At 30.8% G+C, this 19417-nt stretch overlaps 1 protein-coding gene across 1 annotated transcript; it reads left to right on the top strand.

Moving 5' to 3' along the window:
- The first annotated feature begins 2385 nt into the window (after positions 1–2385).
- LOC110900411 lies at positions 2386–7662 on the top strand. Its single transcript, XM_035980148.1, has 17 exons — positions 2386–2405; positions 2487–2541; positions 2677–2970; positions 3060–3335; positions 3414–3509; positions 3616–3889; positions 5066–5220; positions 5317–5596; positions 5677–5779; positions 5881–6008; positions 6106–6190; positions 6271–6406; positions 6484–6692; positions 6759–6879; positions 6954–7133; positions 7243–7311; positions 7411–7662. The coding sequence occupies exons 1-17, from the start codon at positions 2386–2388 to the stop codon at positions 7645–7647; spliced, it is 2718 nt and encodes a 905-aa protein (XP_035836041.1). The 3' UTR covers positions 7648–7662.
- The last annotated feature ends 11755 nt before the right edge of the window (positions 7663–19417 follow it).

Below are 19417 nucleotides of genomic sequence, written 5' to 3'. Positions count from 1 at the left end.
TCATATTCCAGATCTGTATGTTATTGTTATTGAATTTGATGCTAGATTTATTCAAATCCCTAAAATGTTAAGCTGATATCACAATTTCATGGTAAAAAAATGTTTAATTTTTATTGAAATTTGTTGTTTATTCATATTCCATATATCTGTTTGTTTTTGATATTGAATTTTATGTTACATTTATTCAACTCTCTAAAATGTTAACCTCATTTCACAATGTCATGGTCAAAAAAACATTTAATTTTGATTGTATGCACCATAAATTCTTTGAATATATTGTTTTTAATAGAGGATCTTTTTGATTTGTTGATTTTTTGTTCTTTTTTCTTTTAATTTTATTCTGTATCTGATTTCCTACGAAGATCTGTTGATTTTTGATAATGAACCTTACTGTTGCTTTTTGATAATTAACATTCAAACCTGCTTTTTGATTCTGTGTTAATCCTTTGTTGTATTATGATTTCTTACATCTGAGATGGTATGATTCCGATGGTATGAATCATCTCCAAGAAGACGAACAATAAACAATTCAGATCCATTATCCCTCTTCAACCCTACAATGAACCTCCGTCAGGTTTGTTTTCTTCAACATTTTTTCTTTAATTTCAAATGGTTGGAGTGTAATGCTATTTGGTTTGATTTGATTAACATTGTTTGTTGATTATTGTTTGTGTTCGTCGGAATGCAATTAGGGCTTTTCGGTTGAAGGAGCACAATTAACTCAATGCAACTTTTGGTGTCCCTTGATTATAAGAGGGTATGTACATTTTGGTGATTAGAGTTTGTTTGTGTTGGAAGGTTTTTTTTTCTGCTCATTTTGGTAGTTTGTACTTTTCTGGTTGATTGTTGATGGTTAGAAATTTGGGGAATATTCACATGAGTTTGTTTGTTGATGATTAAAATTAGGGAAGATTGTTTAAATTCTTTGTGAATATTATCATGAATTTTTGAAATTCCACCTGAACTACTGCTCCTATTGACCAGACCCATATCATGAATTTTTGAGTTTTTAAAAAGTGAAACATTTACATAATTTCTGTTTGGCATATGATTTATGGAAATAAGTTAGTTGCAGACTTATTCTTTTTTTATACACTTTGATTTTTTTTTTTGTTTCATTGCGGGTTTTATATGCGAATGGTGATGAAGAATTGCTCGACTATCCTTGGTGATTAAGATTTTAAGGTATTGTTGATTTTTTGTTCTTTTTTCTTTTAATTTTAGTCTGTATCTGATTTCCTACGAAGATCTGTTGCTTTTTGATAATTAACCTTACTGTTGCTTTTTGATAATTAACATTAAAACCTGTTTTTGTAGGTTTATAGTATGCCTGTCCCTTCTTCATTAAGGTATAATTTTTTTTATTAACGTATTGTATTATAATATCCCAGTGACATATTCAGTAAGTTATATTTCGCGTTCAAACCTGTTTTGTTAAGAAGAAACGTTCAGTTGTATAAAAAAATCAGGGAAAGTGTTTTGCTTGGAACATTGAGGCGTCGTTGATGTTGCCAAGGAGTCTCAGAAAATGTTAAGTTATATAATTTTCTTACACTCCTCGGCAATGTCAACGACTCCTAAAAAAGTTCCTTCGAATCTCTCTGACTGATTGCTTCATCGACAGATTGTTTCTTTTTCTCATCACATATTTCCTCTATATTATATCAATTCCTTAACCGCCCTATTTTCATTATATATGGAAAGTTGCCTTTTGAATGAATAAACTTTTATTTTTTTAGGTAATTTTGGAACCGTTTCCATTTGTACTCCATATATACAAAAATTGTTTTTAATATAATGTTTCAATCGTTCACTTGAGAAGCGTTCTCTTTTTTTTGTTCTTCATCAGACATCCAAATACAAGCATCGGTAAGTATATTGCACCTCTGTTTGACATTTGTATTTTTTATTATATATAACCACAATTATAGTTATTTGGTTTTTATGTTCTATTTAACTGTGTAATTGATATTTCAAGTGGTATCGATATCATAAACAATAATCACTATTTAGAATTTTCATTATATATAACCACAATTATAGTTATTTGGTTTTTATGTTCTATTTAACTGTGTAATTAATATTTCAAGTGGTATCGATATCATAAACCCTAATCACTATTTAGAATTTTGCTAAATACATGTGTTATACAAATACTGATTCAACTGATTGAAACGAAAATTATATTATCTATTGTTATGAGATTTATATTTTTATTAATTAACTATTTATACAATTTTTTAATTTTCTTATTATGGTTATTTTGATGTTATACAACTCATTCTTCAACTTATTCATTAATCCTTTGTTTGTTAATTATTTTTATTGAAATATATTAGATCTGATGTCTTTTTTTTGTATCCTGTTTTTTTGCAGGTATTTAGTATGGGTGAACGTTCATCAAGGTATTATGTGTATATTTTTTATAGTTTCTAACAATCCCCTTATCGTGTTATATTTTCTTAACATTCTATTATGTAATTCAGTTACAGAGGACCCTGGTTCTGTAGGGTAATGAATCGAGCAGACCAACTTATTCTGGTATAGGAAAAAATATTACTTTAGTTATTTGTTTTATCTGTTTTTTCATATTTTTAAAAACATAACATTATTATTCTGTTGTTTAAATCAATTGAAAATATTTATAATTCATTTTCCATTTCATTATATTATTAGTCCATTCCGGATGATGCGGCCTCCAAACTATGGGGTGTTGACAAAGGCCCTACTAATGTTATGATACACATTGAAGATGGTCGTGACTTTAATGTTTTTTTAAGCGCGTCTAAAGGGAAGTTATTTTTTTTTCATGGATGGTCCAATGTTGTTGAACACTTGGGTCTAACTCAGGGATGTTTGGTAGTATTTAATCCTTTAGATCATGCTACGTTTAAGTTAACAACTTATCAGAATGGTGTTAGTCGTGGGTCTTTCTGGACATATATGCTACCTCCATCATGCAATTTTTATGTAAGACAAATGTGATTTTATTTTTCCTTAAGTATTTAATTATAATTTATAAATTTATAGATACTAACCTTTTTTTTTTCATCCTACAGCTCATCCCTGAATGTATTTTGCCCAAGATTTACGATTTTTCGTCAAATGATGTAACCTCTACTGTGATGATCGACAACCAAACGTTTAACGTTTCCATTGTAACTAATGACGGCAAAGTCGGTTTTTCCGCTGGTATGGATGTAATTATTAGTATGTTTCAGTTGGAGGTTGGTTGTTATTTCTTATTCACCAAAGGTTTTGGACATTTTTTCTATTTGAAAGTCTTTGGAAAAAACGGTGTTGAAATCACATATCCTAACTTAGATTTTCATGAGGTAAATTAAATATATGTACTTACTTCTATGTATTATACATATCAGAATGTAATTCATTTTTTATATATTAATTTGCAGATTGAGGTTGCACCTATAGATGTTGATAATGAAGTTGAAGAACAAATACATGGTGGTGTTACTCGGTTTGTTCGTACGGCTGGTGAAGATTATTTTGTAAGTTTTGATATCATCTTCAAAACTGATAAAACACATAAGTTTTATGTTATTTTATTTTATTTAATGAGTATTAATATTTTTTATTAATTTTATTTAAATACAGAGAATTCCTGATCACGTTTCACGCATGGCTAAGCTTCATGAAGGGTTAAAAGATTTGACCATAAATTTTTTGCATCTGGACCCGCCACTGCAGATTACTAACGGTACCAGACGTGAAAGAAGAACCAATGGTCGTGGTTATCGATACGCTTTAACCTCTTGGAAGAAGTTCATGAAAGCCGCTCAAATTAAGGTCCGTGACGAGGTTCACTTTTCTTTTGATGAAAATGAGCAGGTCTTGACTATTGAGAGGGTTGTACCTTACGTTAACCGTAGTAATTAGATATATGACAATTAGGGCATGTTTTTGGCCTTTCAAGTTTTTTTGGTTATAACATTGGTTTTGGACTTTAATTTCAAGTTTTTATATATCTTTCAATCTATTTCTTATTTTAACCACTGTAAGAAAATACTTAAAAGTATAATATATCATTTTAGTAATTTATATTCCCACTAAAACATTTTATCATAGATAAAACCACGATATTCAAACTACTTTTATGGAAAAAATTAATCTTATATATTCAGTATAACATTGCTGATTATTGTTTACAACTAAATATGTAAAAAAAACAATATATAAACTAACTTTGCATATATGAAAAAGTATTATGAACTTAGTATTATATCTTCAGCATATTACACTAATTTGTTACATTATAAACATTTTATAAACCTTCCAGAATAGTTTTTTTATTATATATAATAATTGCAGAAAGTCAGGTACGACATAGTAGGTTGCATATTTATAAATGTTTTCATTATTTCGAAATTTACTAATCATCAAATTTCCCTCCGTTCCTTGCAATTTCAAATTAATAACTATTGAAATTGTTAATATGCCCCATGTGTTTTTTATCCAGTGTAATCGTTTACAAATCTATAATAAGCCAAAAAATATACAAATTTAGTATACGTAGTTATGGCCATTATATGGATATGTTCGTCAATGTGTGATATGTCATAGTTCAATGCTGAGTTTAAAACTGCTAAAGTTGTAGAATGTTCCATAGTTTCAAATTCAATTAAAGGTTATGAAGGAATTTAATATTGACAATCCGTATACTAAGTTGGTTAGTTACATTTCATTTTCTAATTTTTTATGACATATACCATATTTTTGGACATTTAGATTGATTGACTATATTTTTAGAAAATACCTTCATATTACATATTTCCATTTTCATCGTATATTATAATTGATTGTGTTCGATATTTTAAATTTTTATACTTTACAATGTTTACTTAATTAACTTTGCCTACCTATTATAAATATTCTTTAAACATTTCACATTTTAATCAGTCTTATCTATTCATCATTTTTTCTATCATTTTTCATAATCTTTGGTAAGAATACCATTGACAGTTCTATACGATATTGATTTATAATTTATTACAATGTGTTAGTATATAGTGTTTTTTTTCTAATCTTTACTTTGAATTTTATGCAGAAATGGAAGAAGGTGCAATCACATTGTTGAATAATTTGGACCTCAATGTTGATAACTATACCATAAGAATACGCATTGTTCGTTTGTGGACAAGAGCTGATTTCAATAACGCTAGAAAAGTGTATTGTTATGATATGATAGTCATGGACAGTGAGGTAAGTGTTCATATACGTATGTTATAATTTAAGTTTATATACTGTTAATTGTCAAAGTACGTATTATTTGTCTAACATAATGTTGTTGTTTGTCAGGGAACAAAAATGCAAGCTTTTGTCTTGGCTAAAAACGCTTCTGGATATCAACATCTTTTGGAAGAAAAGCGTTGTTTGACGATTAGAAATCCTTCATTGGGTGAGAATCGTCAGAAGGTCAAGTACGCTAAAGGTGGTTTGAAGATTAACCTTAATAACAACACCGTTGTTGAGGAATGCCACGAGGCTATTGGTTCTGAATGGGGTTTTGATTTTACTCCGTTTGATTCAGTTGTGGAGGATCCAACAGTTGACAACAAGTTTTTTAAAAGTCCAATTGGTATGATATACAATTAAAACTATATAACTAAACATAACACATTTTTTATTTTGTTGACACTATTTAATTTTTATCCACAGATGTAATTGGTTTTGTGGTCAAAAGTTTTCCCTTCGAGATAGACACGGAAACTAATAATGGACAAAACCAGAAGAAAGTCACCTTTATGCTTGAAGACTTGAAGTATTTATTTATTTTTTCTTCACTTTTATTCTTTAATATATTTTTTTATATTATGTATTCTGAACAGCTACTTTGTTTGTATTGATTTCAATAATGTTCAGCAATAAGCAGATCTTTGTGACACTTTGGGACGGTTATGCGGATCAAATAATGGAGTATGAGAGCAGCAATCGAGGTGAAAAAAATGTCGTCGTAATCATTCAGTTTGGGAAATACAGATTCTGGGGAGGTATCGTATTACTTCAAATATATTGTGTTTTTTTCTTTATGGTTACATTTTGCATAATTGTTTACATTAATTAAAATAAATGTATACATCTGTTCAGGGCATTTGTCTGTTTCAAATTTGTATACTGTCACCCGAGTCTTAATTAACAGTGATATTGATGAGGTTGCTGAGTTTAAACAAAGGTTCACTATCCTAATAAGTTTTTTTAAATTTCCTATGCATTTCTGTGAGTCTAAATTATTAAATTTTATTTTTTTACTAGATTTATCGAGAAACTTTCTCCCGAAATGTCTTCCAGTTATTCTGGCCTAAGTTCTTCTGTTGTGAAGTCTGCCACTGAAGAGTTCCTTTCTGACCTCACTTTTTTTCCCATTGGGTCGTTAAGCTCAATAGATACGGTAACACGGATAACAGATAGTTTTTATATGTTTTACACCATCCATTTTTGTATACTTTATATATATCTTAAACACAGACGAGGTTTGTTGTCATTGTTGGCACTATCAAGAGTTTTGCATCGAACAATGAGTGGTTTTACAACGCGTGCACAAACTGCAACAAAAAGGTTTCAACCGTTACTGTTGTTAAAGAAAAGCAGGATGGTACTGATGGTTTTGAAGAGGTTACTGTCTTGGAATGCAAGACTGATATTTGTAATACAAGGACCGTTTCATCAATTCCACGGTAAATATTATCCATGTTAATTTTTGTTTGTCAAAATAAGTAAATCTCATTTATATTTGTTTGCAGAATTAGGCTTTATATACGTGTCCAAGATTGCACTGGTATTGTGAGTCTAACATTGTTTGAGCGTGAGGTGACAAAGCTTTTGAAGGTTAATGCTAATCAGCTTTTAGACAACAACATTGAAGTATGTACTAAATAATTCATTTTATCATATATGTGTTTATTTTAAAAATATTAATTATATTTTATTTTTAACAGTTAGCAAACGAAGGAAGCTTTCCAAAGGAGCTAAATTCATTACTCAATATGAAGTTTGCCTTCAAGATTGCTGTTTCTTCTTTTAACATCACCAAGAAGTCTGATGGATACTCAGTCTCCAAGATGACTGATAACCCGGTTGTTTTGTCCGAGCTTGATAAACATTTTGACACTATTCAGGTAAATTTATTCCAATTCACCTTTATACTATTATTACAATTTTCCAACAATGTTTAACTACTAATTAATATCATATATGTTTTTAACTTAAAAAAATTTAAAAAATCAGCCTATTGATGAGGAAGCCGTCAATGTCGAACCATCCGATTCAAATCGTAATGATGATTTGCCTGTTAAGGTTTAGTATCCTTTACCTTATCTATGATTCAACTTTAACTCATTATATGTTAAATGTATGTTTATAACTCATACCTATTTATTTATTTTATTTTACTAGGATTCTATATCCCAAACGGGAGACGATGTAACCCCTTGCTCAAATGTGTTTAAAGTTGGCTTTACAACATCGTTTGATCAGAAGGATGCTGACTTTGATACGAGCAGCGAGCGTGACTTGAAGCGCAATTTGGATACCGTGTATGACGTGGATGATGTATCTTCGCAGTCTTCGTCGAAGTCGCGTAAAGATGGTGGTGTGGATGCAGTTCTTCTAATTCCAAAGAAAGAAAAGTAGTCACCTATAATTCGAACATTTGATTTCATCGGCTGTTTTTTCTTAAGTATTTTGCTATTTTTGTTTATTTTGACAATGGTTTTAAGTGTGTGGTTGATTTTTATGAAGATGGTTGTCTTATTGTTTAGTTGTTTGTTTTGAATATCAATTGTTATTTTGCTAATTTATTTTTCTAATCCTACTTTTTGTTTCTTATACATATGACATTATTATTCTTTTTGGTAACTAACATTTTAATATTATATTGTTTGAGTATTGATATTTTTATTTAAAATATAAGAGCTAATATCATTTTGTGTAACATAACTCATTTTAAGAACGTATCATTTAATATTTACGTATTTATTAATCAGTATTTAGAAAAAATTACACAGTAATAAGATAATAACTTTTTACGTTATTTAAATAATAAAAAAAATAGTCCGTGCTTTAAATAATGAATCTTACTTAAAATTTAGTTCCGAATATGATAATTCGTTAATATGGGACACTTAGATATCCATATTTTTTATTATATAAAATTTTAATATTATTTGTTTTTTTATGTAAATAAAACGTAAAATTTAATTATTGGTTGATATTTGAATTCAATTTAATTATACATGTACTGTAATGTATTTAAGGAATGTAGTTAATACATTATACATTTTTAATATACAGTTACCATAACTTAATTCTAAATATATATGTTAATTAGAATAAAATATATATTGTTTATACTATTTTTTTTATATACATATTTTACCAATGAATTACCACAATTACTTAGCTGATTTCAACTGACCCTCTTCATTGTATGGTTAACAAATACATGGTAACAGTAATTTAACCCTTAGTGGAACATAAAAGGTTGTTGTGGTAATTTATGTTTAAATCCATGTTATTTTTGTCATAAATCAAACTATAGGGGATGTATATGTAAATTTCATTATGGCGGTTCTAAATAAGGACTTTGTCCTTACCATACTCTACCATCAAATCATCCTTCTTATCATTCTTATCATCCCTAGGAGAACTCAAATCGCCGACCGGAACGTTTCATCGGATTATCGCCGGAATCATCCATCTTTTAGGTTTCCGGCAACCGAAACTAGGGCTTCTAATCTTCACTTAAAGGTAACAACATTTATGTTCCTGTGATCAGTCATAAACTTTTCTTTTAATCGTTTATATATTTGATTTTAGACCACTACATTGATGTACTTCTAAAGTTAACCATTAATATTGTTGATTTTTGTAAGATTTGAGTCTTTAATTGTTTGAGAAATAGTGTTGTAGTTTAGTTTTGTTATGCTATGTTCAAAAGTTGTTTATATAACGATCCTAATTTTTTCATAAACGTTTGTTGATGAATCTGTATTTAATAATTTACTTAAAATTTGATAGATACTGGTATTAAAACTTTAAATTGCTGATGCATTAAATTTATTTATAATATTGTATGTATATTCATATAAATTTTTAATTTGTTAAGCATATAACTTTGGGTTTTTCATTATTTTAGTCGTCATTTTTTGTAGTCCAATCAGTGGTATGTATATATTTGTTAAGATAGATATATTAGTGTTTGGTAAAGTACTAGAATTTGAAAATAATTTATTGTTGCAGGTTTCAAAATGTATACTTCATTTGTAAAGTATCTTCTAAACCCATCCTCATTGAGTATAGTAAGTATTCTTTATGTAATCTATAATTCCGCTTTTAGAGTAATATAATTTATAATTTTGTTCTTTGAAACTTATAATACTAAATATAGTTAATATTAATATTAATATATATACAGGATGTACCTATCAGCTTTGTTACTCAATTCTACGGAGAGGATTGGGCCGATAGGAAGATGCGTATATATCACTCAAGTGGGAAAATTTGGGTCGTAATGTTGAAACGATTAAAACGTATGCCAGTCTTAACTGACGGCTGGGAAACAGTTGTTTCAGATCTCAAACTTCAGAAGGATTGTCTCCTGACATTTCGTCCCATGAACCATTTTGGTCTCTATCTTTCATCTTTTGTTAATGGCGTCTGTGATCAATCTTATTTCACGATTAATCGTCATCTAAGATTGGGTTTTACGGTACGTAATCTCAATTAATTTTCCTTAAACTTTATATTTAACATGTATTTCACTTTTTATAATCTACCGTACATAGTCAACATTCAATTTGTTATGTTTCATATTATGTAGATCATTGAAGATTCATTTGTTCAACAATGTTTTGGAGACGATGTAATGGCTGGCTCATATGAAGTTAATTATAAGGGTTCTCCGTGGACGGTGTCAACAAGTAAGGTTAATTCAAACTATGTATTCTCACAAGGTTGGACTCAACTTTGCAACGATCTTGGCGTTCAGGAAGATGATTTATTGGTTTTTGAAAAACTTAATGATGTTATGTTTGATTTAACGGTGTATCGAGACGAGGTTGAGATAAGGTTGAGCAAGAAGGTTGAATCTGATGATGATGATGATGATGATGATGTAATTCAGATCTCTAGGGCCGATTACGATAAAGCGCTTTTTAAGGTTCGAATCTATTAGGTATTATATTTTGTATCCATTTTTATTCTTCTTTCAATCTTTTTTTTAATATGATTTTTTCAGGACATAGAGGTAGATGATAACCAGCCCACATCTGTTAAAAGTCCATCAGGAACAGTCCCGACAAGTACACCAAAGAATGTTCATGTTAAAGAGACGTTGAAAGTAGGTGATGGTTTACATTTCACGACAACACAAGATGTAAGTTTACACTCTCTATTATATTGTTATATTAATTTATTTATTATGACAATGACAATTGCCTATTATAACTAAATTTTTTGAATTCAACCTACAATTAACCCATACGAACATTAGTACTGATAATAAACCAATGGTTGCATCTATATTATTACTTTTATAGTTTTTTTGTTTGTTTGTTTGTACAAACACATAGTTTAATCAATTTGCCTTATTAGTAATACCATGGGATAGTTTCAATCATCATAATAGTTGTATTCGAGTTGTTGGAACTTCATTATTTATTTCTTTGGTTTACAATTCAAGTATTAATTAAATAAACATGACAATGTACAATTAATTTAACAACTTTATTATGTCTGAAAAATAACCTCCAACTTGATTAGATCAATTAGAAGGTGAGTCTTGGATGTATTTTTTCCTTTTTTTTTCTTAAAAATTAGTACATTTTGTATATGTAATTTGTTGCTGACAAATTTTTGCTTTAAATTTAAAAAACATATAAGATGTAAAATATTTCATGTCCTAACTCTATTATTTCACAACAGCTCAAAGGAAAGGGAAAAGGTAAACTTTCTGTCGACCGATCCGTCACAGTTGAGAATTTCAACAAACAATGCAAAGGCCGAAAACGTTATACAACATCTGATCAAACTGTAAAGGTATTAAATAATTTATGTATTTTATTTTAAGTGTACTAATATCCGTTTGTATTGTACATTATTTTCCTTATCAAAGGCAAATAAATGCTTAACTGTTGTTAAAAATGGGTAGCATCCAAAGAAGGTTTCAAGGAATGCAAACAAAGTTTCCCGTATCTGCATTGATCCAGAATATTTCGACTTTAGCCGTAAAGCTGAATATAGGCTGGTACTTTTTCTTTTATACCTGATCAACAATTAAAAATTTTATAATTGTTTATATTTGCTTATAGTTTTTTGTTATTTTCAACGCATTTAGCGGCTTCCGGTTGAGGTTGTTAATAGAGCCGGCCTGTCTGAAAGATTGCAACCTATATCTGTCCAGAACTTGAATGGTGATGTTGAAGTTTATAACACAAAGACAGAGTTAAACAGTGGTACGTTACGTTACGTTACGCTGTGGATGGATGGAGGAAATTTATGGATGATAACCAGTTGCAGTTTGGACACATGTTGCACTTCACATATGTAACTTCACAGAGGAAGATTGTGTTGAACGGTGTAACTTCAATCTAATGAAGACTGCTATAAAGTGTGTTTAAAACAGCTATGGTTTGGTTAGTTGTTTGTTAGTCTTTTGAATAGATTAACTTTTTTGGTTGTGTTTATGAACATGAAAAATTTGCGTCCTTTCCCATGGTTGACTTTATTTAGATCTTTTGTAATGATACTAATGTGACTTATTTTGTAATAGTTTTTAGATTTTGTTAGTGTTTTATATGTCTATTATATTAAGTAGTTACAATCTTCATATTTACACAGTTCATATCTTTTATTTATTTGTAAAGATGTTATAAATCTCAATTTCCTAAAAAAAATTTTAATATAAGGTAAGCAAATTCATTTATGGAAACATATATAACAATTTACAAACTTCTAAAATTAACGTATTACATAAATATATTTCCATATTTTTTATATTCTATCTCTATATATTATTATAGACTTCTTCCAATTTGTGATTTCTATATCCCCCTTTCATTTCTTATTGGATGATTCAATAAGAATTGATCAAAACACTCATTTTCCCTTGATTATTTCATCCTCGGTATTCAACCTTTCAACTCGGTTAGTTTGTTCAGTTTGTATTTTTATCTAATGTTATTTAATCATTTAGCATTTTATTTGAATCTGTATGTATTTTTGTTTTCACAATATTTGTTTTCGCACAGTATAATTCATTTAAGTTGTGCGCTGTCATTATAATGTATCTTTATATTTATATATTTATACATATATAATACATAAATTTTATGATTTAACACTCCGTATAAAATATAGACCATTGTACACAATTAACACCTTATTGTTTTGTTAAATTGTTTATATGAATCTTTATTGATTATTGATTAAATATTACTTAACATGTGTTCCAACATACCAACTATGTAATTTAACAATTCTTTTTCTAAATTCATAGCAATGCCTAAACGACCAAAAATTGTCTCCGTATACAATGACATTGATAAAGAAAACACTCAGCATGGTAAGTTATTTAAAGTTTTACGGTTTTTTTACCTTCTTAGTTATTTGATTATATAGATAGAGATGTATATTTTTTTTATCCGCAGTTCACCGGAATGAAAACACATCCTCCGACATTGTTAACGGTATAGCACTAATTATTTCATTGTCCATTTATATTATTTTAGACCTACTTACTTAGCTCACTATTACGCTAGAATTTTTTATTAATTCTTCCATTTTTTTTGTGTCTTTTTAAAGTTCGACGAGGCAGAAGACCTTTATCAAGCATAACGAATGGTATTATTTTAAGCATATATTTTTTTTAACAAAATGATAATTATTTTTTCCTTATCTACAACTAACTATTTTGATTTGTTATTGTTTGTTCATTATAATTTTTTCAATTTGTCTACGATTTTATAATAGCTGTCCTCCCAATTGTTACTCGAGACGAGGCATCTCATAGAAGAAAATTAAGAAAATTATACTTGGATAATAAGAAATCAAATGTGGGAACTACATCGTCATCCCTCAATATTGATTCCACTTCCACTCCGTGTGTTACATCTGATAACATAGTCAACAGAATTGGTTTTCACAATTTTGAATCCACTCCTGAGGTGACTAATAATGTTAATCCAAGTCCTTCAAGTATTGTAACAAGTAAGTATTTCTTTATTTTAATGTTTATATATATGGGAATATGTTCTTATTGTTTTGCATCTATATTTTTAATATGCTTTTTGTCAATTGTAGCAGGTAACATTATTTGTAGTACCAGCAATCGTACAACGAGAAAAAACGATGTTGGGAATAATATTTCAACTGGCATCACATCAACCACCTGCACATCATCATTGAACCGTAATTTGCAAAGGCTATCATCTGGGAAACGTAAGTTGGTATCCAAAGCACGTATTTCGTCTCCTATACCAATGATCGACTTGACCACAGACGAAACCGTAGAACGAGATCCTTATAAAGGTGTTTCTACAGGTTAGGTTTCTTGCTAAGTAGTGCTACATATTGTAAAAATACTAAGTCTTAAATACGTATATTTTTTTATTGTAATGAATGTTGTATATATAACTATAATAATGTTGTATGTTTGAACTGATTATTTGGATCACGGTGATCAAGTTATTACTTGTGAAGTTTGTTATGCAAAGTTATGGGACGCAGAGAAAGGAAGCGGAAGAAAAGAGGGTGGCAAAATATGTCATATGTTATGTTGTGGTTATGCCAAAGTTGTCTTACCAGATTACAAAACCGCGACACCTTATTATAAAAGTCTATTCATGTCCAATGACAATGAAAGCAAGCACTTTTTGAAGAACATTCGACGTTACAATTCTATGTTCGCGTTTACCTCAATGGGTGGTAAGGTTGACCAAACCGTGAATACTGGTAATGCTCCTTTTTGCTACAGAATTAGTGGTGAAAATTACCATTCTATTGGTAGTCTTGTGCCACCAAACGGAGGGAAGCCTAAATTTTGTCAGTTATACATATACGATACTGAAAATGAGTTGGCAAACAGGCAATCAGTTTTTAGGTACCATTCATGAACTAATTTTATTAATAACATTTATTTTAAGTATATATTTACTTAATATTTCAATTTGATGAAACAGGTCTTCAGACAATGTTTCCTCATCATCCACTTCAGATGAAACTGATAATAAGCTGATACAACAAATCAAAGCAATGTTTGATGCCGAAAATGTGCTTGTGAAAATTTATAGGATGGTTAGAGATTGCTTCCAACAAAATCCTAATACCACTTTAAAGCTTCGCCTAATTGGCAAAAGAGAACAAGATGGTCGGACTTATAACTTACCTACTTCCTCAGAGGTTGCTGCTCTTATTGTTGGAGATATCGATAACGCACTTGAGAAAAGAGATATCGTTGTCGAGACACAAACAGGTTCATTAAAAAGAATAAGTGAATTGCATCCTTCCTATCTTGCACTTCAGTATCCTATTTTGTTCCCATATGGAGACGACGGTTACAGAATTGACATACCACATAGGGGTGTCATTGATGTTACTAACAAGAAACGTCCGAATTGTACAATGAGAGAGTTTTTTGCGTATCGTGTACAAGATCGTAGTAACCAGTTTTCATTGATTCTAAATTCCCGACGGTTATTCCAACAGTTTTTGGTTGATGCTTATACGATGATTGAGAGCGAGCGACTTAACTTTATAAGATTTCAGCAACAAGATCTCAGGTCTGATACATATGAGAATATCCGGAAACTAAGATATAACGGCCAACAAGATTTGTCTAAGGTTGGAAAACGTATTTTCCTTCCATCTTCCTTTACAGGCGGGTCACGATATATGATGCAAAACTATCTTGACGCAATGGCAATTTGTAAATGGTATGGTTATCCAGACTTTTTTATAACCATTACCTGCAATCCCAAATGGCCGGAGGTTCAAAGGTTTCTTAAGGACACAAATCTTAATCCGGAGGATAGGCCTGATATTTTATCTCGAATTTTTAAAATAAAGCTGGATTCAATTTGTAAAGATTTGAAAGACCGTGATTTGTTTGGAAAAGCTTCTGCTGGTATGTTTATAAAGTTACTTTTTAAAAATAACCTTAATTATAATTACAAGGTTTTTATTTTTTTTTTGTAGTTGTTTACACTATTGAGTTTCAGAAGCGAGGATTGCCTCATGCGCATATGTGCTTATTCATGGAGAATGATTACAAACTTCCAACTGTAGACCATGTTGATCAGTTTATTTCTGCAGAAATCCCTGATTTAAACCAAGACCCGGAACTATATACGCTTGTGAAAGACCATATGATTCACGGTCCATGTGGTAATGCTAGAATGAGCTCTCCATGTATGGTTGATAGAAAATGTTCAAAAGGTTTTCCCAAGAAATTTCAAGATCACTCAACCTTGGATTCTAACGGATTTCCCTTATACAGAAGAAGAGATGACGGTTCCTTCGTTTTAAAAAATAAAATTCAGTTAGACAACAGAAGTGTTGTACCTTATAACAAAAAGCTTTTGAAAAGATATCAGGCGCATATAAACGTTGAATGGTGCAACCAAGCGGCGTCAATAAAGTATTTGTTCAAGTATATTAATAAAGGTCCTGATAGAGCAACAGTTGCTGTGGTTCCGAGCAATAATGAAAACGAGCAAGCAGAAAATGATGAAATTAAAGAGTATTATGACTGTAGGTATATATCTGCGTGTGAAGCCTCTTGGAGGATTTTTTCTAATGAAGTTAATTATAGGAGTCCTTCTGTTATGCGTCTTCCTTTCCATCTTCCTGGACAACAAACAGTTTGTTTCGGTCCTGATGAAGATATTAATCAAGTGCTAAACAAACCATCTGTGAACTCATCAATGTTTTTAGCTTGGATGCAACGTAATCAAGATCCTAACGACCATGTTGCACGTACACTAACATATGTACAGTTTCCGCGTTTTTATGTGTGGAAGCTTGACAAGCGTATATGGGTTCCGAGAATAAAAGGAAAAACAATTGGAAGAATTCATTCCGTTTCTCCTTCTACCGGTGAAGCGTACTATTTAAGAACTCTTCTTAACAAAGTTAAAGGACCAACATCGTTTGATGATATTAAAACAGTTAATGGTCGAGTGTACGATACTTTTAGAGATGTTTGCTATGCGCTTGGTTTGTTGGATGACGACTCGGAGTACATTGAGGCCATCAAAGAAGAAAATATATCAGGTAGTGCAGGTTATATTCGCAATTTATTCGCCACCATGTTACTGTCAAGCACATTATCTAGACCTGAAGTTGTCTGGGAAAGCACATGGAAGTATATGACAGATGATTTTCTGTACATATTCTCAAAGTATCATCGTGTTTCAGGTAAAATTATAAATTTCATATTATGTTTTTGTGACAGTTACAAAAAAATTACCATTAAATTTATATGTGGTTTTCATTTATCACAGGTTTATCAATTCCTGATGAGCAACTAAAGAACTATGTTTTATGCGAAATCGAGAAGTTTTTAACTCGGAATAATTCATCGCTTCGGAGATTTTTATCAATGCCTTACCCGGATACTTCATCTTTAGATAACTTTCGCTGCCGATTGATTAACGAAGAGCTTGCTTATGACAGATCAGAGTTACAAAATGTTTATCAAGGTCAGGTGAATTTGTTAACGGATGAACAACGTGCAGTATATGAAGAAATTATGAACGCAGTTCATGGAGACAATGGAGGAGTATTTTTTGTTTACGGTTATGGCGGGACCGGTAAAACATTTTTATGGAAAACATTGTCTGCTGCAATTAGGTCAAAAGGTGAGATTGTATTAAACGTTTCATCTAGCGGAATTGCATCATTGCTGTTGGAGGGAGGAAGAACGGCTCATTCTAGGTTTCATATACCTTTGAATCTTAATGAGGATTCCGTTTGTCATATAAAACCAGACGATGATGTAGCTAAATTACTACAGCAGACCAAACTCATTATATGGGATGAAGCTCCTATGGTTCATAAACATGCATTTGAGGCTTTGGATAGAACTATGCATGACATTTTCAATATATCTAATCCATCCAGGTCTGATGTTTATTTGGAGGAAAGGTAATTGTATTTGGTGGTGATTTTAGGCAAATACTACCTGTTGTTCCAAACGGTGGACGTCAAGAAATTGTGAATGCCTCATTATGTTCTTCTTATTTGTGGAGTAAGTGTAAGTTGTTGACGTTATCTAGAAACATGAGGTTAACTGTTGGAAGACCATCATCTGAAGTTGAAGAGATCAGTAATTTTGCAAAATGGTTGTTGGACGTTGGTGAGGGAAATGTTGGTGGTTCCAATGATGGAGAAGCAATAATTGAAATACCACCTGAGCTTTTAATTGATAGCATATCTGATCCAATTTCTAGCCTGATTGATTTTGTTTATCCGTCAATTTTGGAGAATTACAATGATCGTAATTACTTTAGTACTAGAGCTATACTTGCGCCTAAGAATGAGGTTGTTCACGAGATTAACGACAGATTGTTGGCAGTATTCCCTGGTGAAGAAAAAGAGTATCTTAGTTCTGACAGTCTATGCCCTACTGAAGATGGCAATGTTGATCAGCAAAAAATATACTCCCCCGATGTGCTCAATGGTCTCAAAGTGTCTGGTTTACCAAATCATAGGTTAGTGCTTAAAGTTGGTGTTCTAGTAATGTTGTTGCGAAATATTGACCAACGAAATGGTTTGTGTAACGGTACAAGGTTAAAGGTCACAAAACTTTACAGTCGTGTTATTGAAGCTGAGATAATTTATGGTGGTAATATTGGTTCTCGGACATTCATACCTAGAATGAATTTGGTACCTTCGGACCGAAAGATTCCTTTTGCATTCCAAAGGAGGCAATTTCCAATAACTGTATGTTTTGCAATGACGATTAACAAAAGCCAGGGACAGTCGCTATCTAAGGTTGGGTTGTACCTAAGACAACCAGTTTTCACACATGGTCAATTGTACGTAGCTTTATCCAGGGTTACAAGACGAGATGGAATCAAGTTACTAATACTTGACAATGATGGCAGGCCTACAAATAAAACAACCAATGTTGTATATAAAGAGATATTCAATGGATTGTGACATTTTTATTTTTGTCATTTTTTGTTCTTCACGTTATTTGTATCATTTTTTATTATATGCGAAGAAACTTATAACGAAGTATTTACGCATTAAAGTATATTCACATTCTTATGTATTATTGAATCAATAGTTATTTCTGGTAATAATATTGGGACATGAACTTTTATTCCAAGGATCCATATTTCTCCATCCGACAAACTAATTACTTTCAAATTATATAAAGTAACCGATTCACATATAAACAACAATAACTTATTATGTTAATATATATACATACACATATTAATCAACAACCTTTTATAGATGATACCAACATTACTTACATTCCAAAATATGGTTTTTTTTCATGATACATAACTAAATGTCTTTAAGGTTAACCACTTACTACATTTCCATAACAAAAGTAAACATAACATCATAACCACTGATTACATGTCCAAAACAAAAGTAAACATAACATAACTTGCACAATATAGTCCTCATTTCGAGTACACAAAAAACCTTCTTCATTAGCTTAAACATTTACCTTTCAACCTGCATTAACTTGATCCACATCTGTTAAGATCAGCAGATTTCCTTTGCTTATGAATTTGAAATGCATTTTGTCACCCAGACGAAGCCCATTCTCTTTCATGAACATTGGCCATCCTTCGATTGCATACCTCACATCATCTCCATTCTTTTGGCGCCTAACATTCATATCGATTGTTTTTCCCTTCATGCTCCTCACTTTTAACACATGCACTTTGTTTTTTAATCCGCCAATTCTTACAACATTAGCAGGCAATCTCTGCATGAATATGATAATTAACAATTAAACCAGCCTTATGAATGTTATAGTCTTACCGTTTATCAATTAGTGTTGAAAAAACATACCATTCTGTTACCTCCCTTTTGTGTAAATTCACAGCAACCATCTTTATCTACAGAATTCTTCCTTGCAACACGTTTTGGTGCAACATCTGATATCTTCAATTTACTGCCCGATATCTTTCTAATGTCTTTTTCCTAATTATTGCAGAAACACATAATGTTTATAATAAAATATGTATTATATATTTTAATCTCTTTGAGTTAATCATAAGTAAATGTTGTTATACGTACCAACCGACTGCGTGTTCTTTTTCCAACTGTTGAAACGGTTTGCATTTCCACTTCTGTTCCGCATATCAGCACCTTACCTTCGTCTGCCTTACAATATCCCTCAATATGTTTTCCTTTTTTCTTAACCTGTTTACACAAT

This window comes from Helianthus annuus, chromosome 11, assembly GCF_002127325.2.
Source record: "Helianthus annuus cultivar XRQ/B chromosome 11, HanXRQr2.0-SUNRISE, whole genome shotgun sequence".
NCBI classification, from domain to species: Eukaryota; Viridiplantae; Streptophyta; class Magnoliopsida; order Asterales; family Asteraceae; genus Helianthus; species Helianthus annuus.
The sequence above is the reverse complement of the archived record's forward strand: the minus strand, read 5'-3'. Positions and strand labels throughout refer to the sequence as shown.